This window comes from Rutidosis leptorrhynchoides, chromosome 1, assembly GCF_046630445.1.
Source record: "Rutidosis leptorrhynchoides isolate AG116_Rl617_1_P2 chromosome 1, CSIRO_AGI_Rlap_v1, whole genome shotgun sequence".
Lineage (NCBI taxonomy): Eukaryota > Viridiplantae > Streptophyta > Magnoliopsida > Asterales > Asteraceae > Rutidosis > Rutidosis leptorrhynchoides.
Genome location: NC_092333.1, coordinates 436,678,884 through 436,687,102, shown reverse-complemented (window position 1 = coordinate 436,687,102; position 8,219 = coordinate 436,678,884). Strand labels below are relative to the sequence as shown.

The window sequence follows — 8,219 nt, the reverse complement described above, 5'->3', positions numbered from 1 at the left end:
TTGGACGTCGAATTATTACTATAAATTGGACTTTGAGTTGGCTTGTTCGCTAAGTTAATCTTCTCCTATAAATATAACCCATGTAACCTGTACAATGTGTGCACAAATATAATAAAGAAAGATCTCTGGTTTGCGCCCGTGGAGTAAACCCTTCTCCGTGTTTTGGAGTTGGGATATAACCACGTTAAATCCTTGTGTCGTTTTATGCATTAATTTATCGTTCTTATGCTTTATTTATTCGTTTATCGTTCGTGGGTTTGGTGATTGGTTTAAATCACTTGTCTTGTTGGGTCACAAATTCCTAACATTATACACACCGATGCATTTTCAATTTTTTTAAGTCTTATTGATCATATATGCAACACAGTTACTACCACAAGTCCACAACCTTAACCTATCATTAAAATAGTTTGAAATTTATCGGCTTATATTATTCAAACTAGCTTAAAACCCGCGAATTCGCGAGATTTTTTTAGGGACGAATCAAATTTTGAATTGTCACAATAACTATTTTTATATAGTACTTGCTAGGTTGTTAAGAAATCAAAACAATTTTAGTAGTCATGTTTAATCACTCATAATAAAGCAAGCAAGTTATAACCTGAAATAATAAATAATTAACACAAAGTTAAAAATCATAATATTGAAAATAAAAGGTTTAACTTACTGTTAGCAGATAGTAGTCATAGATCAACGAATTCGAGGGATCTTTTTAAGGAATTTTGTTGTAGTATTTATGATCAATCATTTCCAGTAAATTATACTTTGTATACAAATTCATAATCGCTTCATGTTAGATGTACTCATAACTTATTAGTATAATATTTATCAATTAATCTTTTCCCATTTATTGCATTTGAAGAAGTACTGTCACTTTCAATATTAGTGAACCGTGGTGAAATTCCTCCGATGACGGGTACGTTTGTTAGTAGCAAGTCAGCAAACGTGCTTACCTATACTTTCAATTCAAGGAAAGGATAAGGGGTCCGTATCGATAAGGAAGACGGGATTACTAATCGTCCGGATTTAAGGAACGGTAATGCTACTCCCAAAGCCGATTAATTTGGCCCATGATTGTTAGTTGCTTTAGTTGTGAATCGTCACTTCATTGTTGTTTCATTTAGCTCTCAGTCTTTTAGTTTATAGCTTATGGTTTGTGATATTCGTTTGCTTAGTTTTGTCTTGGCATGCACGCTAGTTGAGGCTCGATTTGAGTTAGTTTCTTTAGGATTATTTAGTTTTCTTACTAATTTTCGAACCTTAAAATGGTTAGTGTTGTTGTAATCGATTTTGGGATCCTTCATTAGTCGATAAAGGTATCCCTCATTTTAATAGTATTCGTTATTTTGCCCCAAAAAAAAAAAAAAAAAAAACTATATATAAGCTTTTACCATAAATGTAGACCCACGATAATAAAAACCACTATGCCACACCATCTGACCCACCCATATTGAAACCTGCAACGAACATATTTCTTGCAATAGTATAAAAAGATTGATTAATTTCACTACCGTGGTACTACCATAGTACCGAGTGCCGGTAACTAAGTTCCTGCTTGGAACTTATTGAACTCATTCAAATGAAGACCTTTAACTAAAGTGTTACATTTTTTTCTTTTTTCTTTTTTTGGGAAAAAAACAGAATATATATAAAATAATAAAAAGCCAGCCAACAATATGATGGCCGGGCTCAATTACAAAATGTGGTACCCATTGGATCAATATATAAGGGCCCAAACCTAAATTATAATATAAAAGGGGCATAGACCACTAACTATCGTGAACCACCAAATGAAAAACAAACTCATAAACTTGCAACACATTTTACAGTAGCATCCATGTATTTTAGTCCCATTGATAAATTTGGTGAAGTATTTTAATTTTGCACCGGATCCGAGCTAAACGTCAAGTACTTGATCTTTTTCACATTGGTCACCCTACGGAATTCGAACCTTCTTGTACGCCTCTGTAAATGTTTTGTATCCAGCTTTCGTATAGCACTTGAATTCGAACCTCCAACATTTGAGATTATTGTATAGCTACGTATTGAATTTGAAATTTATTCACCATAAATTATGTTTAATCATCTTCATTCCTTTTTTCTTACGCCCGAGAAATTCATGTAGCCACCTTCATTTAGTTTTTTATTTGGAGTAGTAGGAGGTTCACCATACATGCATGTTGATTCCGCTTATGAACTCGTCATAATTCTTCATTTCAACGATGTGCTTGCTTGGAATTATCAACTTGCCAACTACTTAACTACTTAAGGGAGCTTTGTCTTGAATATAACTTCAGTAAAACCATCCGACTCATCGTCTTCGGGAGTAAGTTGTGAGATGAGACCAAAAGGTTCTATATCTAAGTTGCCACCTTTTGCCTTCAAATTCTTTTTCATTTCACTTCTTGATGGGCTGGGATTACCACGTGAATTTATCTTTTCTCTAACTTTTGAAGTGTTAAATGACCCATTTCAACCGGTACTACTTATTGCTCAGTGCAACCAGTACTATATATAATAATCGATTCTAACAGTACTACGCATTATGACCAAGTTTATTACACGCCACTAAGTCAAACCCTTTGACCCACCCAGCTAGCCACCTCCAACGAACAACTTGTTTTAATAGTATAAAGAAATAGAATACTTACCTTAAAAACATATCCAATTTTAATCAATACACAAAATTAGATTAACATATCCAATTATGACTCATTCAATCAACAAAAAACATAACATAATACCGTTTTTTCACGATTCTGCAGTCATTATCATTTATGCTCAAAATCCTCTGCAGCAACCCACAATTATTTCATCAATAGTGCTACAACTATACAGGAACACAGTTCAATATGAAGATAATAATTAACAAAGAATGAACACAAATATTTAGTTCACAAGTAGATAGGAAATTTTAAAACAGTTATTAGTAAATAAATAATAAAATAAAATAACTACCAATTCTCAAAACAAAGATCAAATTTGAGGTGTACACAACCCAAACTAATTTATTAACCCTGATAGAAAGAAAGTGCAAATAACGTTTATACTAAATGTAGAATCCAATGCAAAAATCGATAAATAACTTTTCTAGAAGAAACTCATATGAAAAAAACAATTACAATGAAACTACAATGAAACTGACAGTGAGATTACCTTTGAAGTTCAATATTTATCATAATATAGTATGATATTTGTATAAGTAAAAAACACATATGAAGCACAGATTTGTAATAGCCATTATCTACCCTTTAATCATAATAGTAATTTTTACCATTAACATGATTATCATAACCATCAATTATTGACCCTCACAATTTCGTTTGTAATTAGATTACGTGATTCGAAAGCAAAGTAATCATCGATCAAATAACATTTCTAATATGAATTGATTACCTGATTTCAAATACATTATTAGGGTTCGTGTATAGCGGCTAGTCTTCACCATTCGCCGGACAATAGTTATAGCGGCTGGTCTTCATGATCGGTAATAACTCACCTGAATATAGATGTTGAAGTCTGATTACACCAAAATTTTCACGATCATGATATTGCTTTGAGAGGGTGAGAGGATTTTGGGAATGGTTGCCTCTGGATTTGGATTTTGGTAACTGATGTTCAAAATGGAACCCCTAATTTTGTTAATCCTTCCCGTGCTTTTTTTAACTACAAGGGCATTTTAGTCTGTTAACTCTAAAAATATAGCATTATGAGGTCATAAAGATGAGGTGTCTTTTTTAATGGTTAAGATTTATTGAATTCTAAAGAATGAATGGTTATGATTAAAAGTTAGAGCATTAGATGATGTATTTTAAGTTTTCTTATTATATATAATAGAAGATAGAAGATAGATTATAAAAATTATGTTCAAACTAGTTTTCGAACCCTCGCTTTGCGGCGGAGGTTCGATTTTTAATGTATTTTATTGTGTTTAGTTACGGAGCCTGCAAGTGAAAAATCAACATATATGAAAAGTACCCTAAATATTTAACGTTTTTTTAAAAGTGTCCCTTCTGCGTATAGTTAGTGACATTGTGTTCATAAAATTATTTTGAGTTTAAGGATGGTGTCGGAAAAATTTAACTCGTTGCGAGCGAGAAGATATGACCTGTTGAATCTTTTAGTGGAGTTTATTTAAGATGTTTTATGAAAATTTTGATTTGACGCTTTAAACCCCTATGTTGGGGGCCGATTTTAATTTTTGAACAAAGTGTGGGGGCTTTTGTGGTGTTACTCGAAAGAAAGAAGGGAAAAAAAAAGTGAAAAGACGAAAATATCACTTGATACTATTCATAAGTTTTGTCTAATAAGTAATATGGTAATGGTAATTAAGTTATTCACATTGGGTCCTTTCTCTAAATTTATACACACAAACATATACATAAATCCCAATTTTAATTAATCTTATTACACAAATAAACTAACAAAATCTATCTAATTCACCAACAGAGACTAATAAGAAAATGGATACTTAATTATAATGAAATCTATGTAATGCTCCTGTATTCATTGAATGAAGAGTTCAAGGACATGTTACTTCTAGCAAATAACTATACAACATAATGTTACATATCTGGCTTAGCAAAGAACATATCCAATTCACCCAATGGACCTATCAAAACTTTTTTCGTTTTCATAATTCTTAGAAGTCAAACGATTGTGCTATGCACTTACCTTGACTAGGCGATGTTTTGAAAACGCTTATAACAACATTCTTTGATAAGCCATCTTTCTCTAATATTTTGGTAACCATATTTATGATATCGTCAATGTTAGGCACCCTGCTCCACAAACAACACTTCTAAGAAAACTTGCAAAAATAGATAATACAAAATCTGAATATATAATACGGAGTATATAAAGTAGAAAAGCTGAATTGCACCAGTAGAAATTGTCCATACGTCCATCACGAACCATAGGAGCGTAGAATGTTGAGAAGTCATTTCCAGTGACATATAGGAATCCTATTTATATCTGATTTTCGCCAATTGTGCAACACTAACTTAAGTTACAGTTTATCTGATAAATTCATCAAATGCGTCCAACATATCACAGCAACAGCATCAGGCTTCTCGTGAAATTACATCACCTAAAACTAAAGATACATGATTTACTTGTTGATGCTATTCAGTCAAGCAAAATGAAGCAAATAATAAAATCACAAGAAACATAACTTATTAATTAAATATGGAGCACCATATGTATGAGAATGAACTACTAAAAAAAATTAATTTCAGATCAGTCGCTACATTTTTCAACCAATTACTCACAATTTTTTTGTCGACTTTTCTAATAGTTAATTCAAAAATTCAACAGCCATGTACAGTTGTTTTTGAAGATTCTTCAAATACTGAAGAAGAATTAGACTTAAAAGAAGATGATACTTTTGTAAACCAAGAAAAAAAAAAAAAATGAAAAATGGTTGTGGAGAAGATAAAGATGAACTTGCCTCGAGACCGTCATCGTTGGCTGGTGAGGCTATTGTCTCCATGAAAAGAAATCTTCAAATACTGAAACAGAATTAGACTTAAAACAAGATGATACTTTGTAAACCAAGAAACAAAAAAGCAATGAAAAATTGTTGTAGAGAATATAAAGACCGTCATCTTTGGATGGTGAGGCTATTGTCTCCATGGAAAGAAATCTTTCTAAAATTTCTGAAATTTACCGGGTCAGGGGTGCCTTTTGTTGACTTTAAAATACATACAACAAAAATATTACAATAATAACCATGATGCTTTCACTAAAATGAGTTTTGGAGCTTGTAAACATTATATAGACATTAGCAGCCTTTTAACATGTTTGTCCTATTTTACCCAGTCCCCTGTTAGCTATGTTTTCTTGTTTGACCCATTTGAAAAAAGTTACAACTCAAATCGACCCATTATAAGAGAATGAGTCAAAACTGAAGCATCTAATTATGATGTTATAGAATCTTAATATACCGTATAGCTCCATTAAAGCCAATGCAGTTCACAATAACATTGCACGTTTTTCTTCATATAAAAGCACGTCTGGAGCGTTTCACCTTACTGTTAACAATGAAGAAAGATTGAATTTTATTACTATCGAAATAGTTGATTCTATATCTAAACTGTTCTACATTTGGATATAAAGCTTACCACTTTCCCATGGTATCTAAACTGTTTTACATCCCATCTTCACTCCCATGAGATTGAAATGATTAACTATAGAACTGACAAAGATAAGTAATACAATAATCACCACCCCAAAATACAACTATACCTTCAATCAAATCCAAAACATTTTAAATAATATCAATTAAAGGAGAAACGCATAGAAAAATGAACTGAGCAGTCGTCTGCAGCCCATTTACAACCATCGTTAAGTTGTACACGTCTCTTGATTTTGAGGATTTATCTTCCAAACTCTGGCCAATTAACCAACATAAATAACATCTAAGATTAAAATAAACGGTACATCTTCAAGAAACAAAACCATTACCATCAAAGAGTTGGTGTATCTTACCAAACACATCAGACATTTTTCAAAAACCCTAATTTGTTAACTATTTGAAATCAATCTATGTTCAAGCATCTCTGAAGCAATGACTGTTTCAGACTCCAAATCATTAAATAAAAACCATGATTCCGGATGTAACATTAAAGAAACAACAATGTACATTCATGATTCATATGACAAAAAGTCTATAATTCCAGACAAACATTAGATACCGATTTCGGAAAAAAATATGGCAGAGTAACATGAGATAAAGTACTCTAGCAACAGATCGATCACTTGCAATTATGTTACTGAATTTCTCAACATACAATGTCGTATACAATCAGTACATTACCTTCACTGATAATGTGAGGGTTCGTCGAACTTGGAGAAACAAATGTTGAAGAAACGACATCTGCAAAAATTTTCGTTAAACACTAACAACAAACAAAAAAATTTAATCATTAAAGACAGCAACAATAAAAGAGCGCGCATATGTACCCACATTGTTAGAAGCACCTACCAACCGCACATTATCCTCGTTACAAATCACGAATCTTTCACAGGTAGGAGTAACCACATTTTCATTCTGATAACTAATAGACGCCCTGTGACCCAACCCGTTTCGCCCGCTTATAAAACCCATTTGAGTCGCTCATCACTAAACAGGTACTCGTAGTTACACTTACCATTGTGACTACTCATTTAGAAGAAACATCGATTGAGGCTGATCAAATTTTTTCACTTACCATTGTGGCTGAACTGTTTTTGGCATCACAACGCAAGGTTATTGAAACAAAACAATTTTTTTTCACTTTCTCAGCATCTGCAATCATATAGTTACGTATATTAATATAAAAATTAATTATAAATATGTATTAGGATGTCACAAATCTCTAATTGTAACAAACATGTATGAATAAATAGCATAACTGTAAATAACAATAAAATGTGAAAATTTCATTACCGCTGAAGAATGCTTAAAAGAAAAGAAATTAGGGTTCATATTTTTTTTAATCACCGCTTGTAGTTGGCCATGTCTTCGTGGTTTCTGGTATAAGCTAATTTAGAGAAGAGTGGAATTGTGCGAGCCCCAATTGCATATCCGCTTAGCATCTTATCTACGGGATTGGATTCGAATTGTGCGAACCCTAATTGCAACGGGCTTAAAAAGGAACACGAATACATACATGCTGAGTAATCTTCAACTTTCGTAATCATGTTAGTGATTAATAATCAATCAATTTTTAAACTAAATCTGTAGTGAAAGGAACAAACAAATCAAACAGAAATTAATTTTTAGATCATACAACAATTATTTCATACCTGGTTTACGATGGAGAGGTTTATAGGCGGAGAAGATTACGATCGTTCCGACGGAGACGAAGGTGCAGGCGGAAGCGGTGGTTGCGGCATATGGGGTTACAGGAGGAGGAGGAGGAGGAGGAGGAGGAGGAGATGAATGATGGATGGTTCAAAGGAGATGAAGATCGTGAGTGTAAATAGGGCGGGTGAGAAAACATAGATATCAGGCGGCATAGGCGACGTGTTTCCGAATTTGGTGGAGCGGTTTTCTTTTTGTAAGGGTAGGGAAGTAATTAAGATGATTAACTGCTCTGCCTAAAATCCTATATGACATCAACTTATTTTCAATGGCCAAGATTAATCCTAAATTACCTAATCTAATGGCTATTATTTTTTTAAGTAATTATTTTTAAATCTAAATTATATCAAAAGTGTTTTCTTATTATATATAA

The 8,219-nt window shown here is 32.7% G+C and overlaps 1 protein-coding gene across 7 annotated transcripts; it reads right to left on the bottom strand.

Annotated features, from left to right (window-relative positions):
• Positions 1-4,470: 4,470 nt before the first annotated feature.
• Positions 4,471-7,905, bottom strand: LOC139872623 (uncharacterized). Of its 7 annotated transcripts, none has more exons than XM_071860537.1 (7): positions 7,789-7,905; positions 6,968-7,627; positions 6,818-6,877; positions 6,123-6,391; positions 5,946-6,032; positions 4,883-5,510; positions 4,471-4,781 (listed from the first exon to the last, which is right to left on the bottom strand). In XM_071860537.1, the coding sequence occupies exons 2-4, from the start codon at positions 7,106-7,108 to the stop codon at positions 6,269-6,271; spliced, it is 324 nt and encodes a 107-aa protein (XP_071716638.1). In that variant the 5' UTR covers positions 7,109-7,627; positions 7,789-7,905; the 3' UTR covers positions 4,471-4,781; positions 4,883-5,510; positions 5,946-6,032; positions 6,123-6,268. The 7 variants fall into 7 exon arrangements, 5 of the variants coding, with proteins under 5 accessions (XP_071716638.1, XP_071716645.1, XP_071716658.1 ...); XM_071860544.1 differs by having other exon boundaries at positions 6,968-7,288; positions 7,430-7,899; XR_011767123.1 differs by having other exon boundaries at positions 6,123-6,196; positions 6,968-7,899.
• Positions 7,906-8,219: the final 314 nt, after the last annotated feature.

Coding starts and splice junctions, on each gene's coding strand:
- LOC139872623 (XM_071860537.1), bottom strand. CDS start 7,108: ATGGGTTTTATAAGCGGGCGAAACGGGTTGGGTCACAGGGCGTCTATT. Junction 6,878..6,967: donor TGGTAGGTGCTTCTAACAAT/GTGGGTACATAT, acceptor AAATTTTTGCAG/ATGTCGTTTCTTCAACATTT. Junction 6,392..6,817: donor CCCTCACATTATCAGTGAAG/GTAATGTACTGA, acceptor TTAATTGGCCAG/AGTTTGGAAGATAAATCCTC.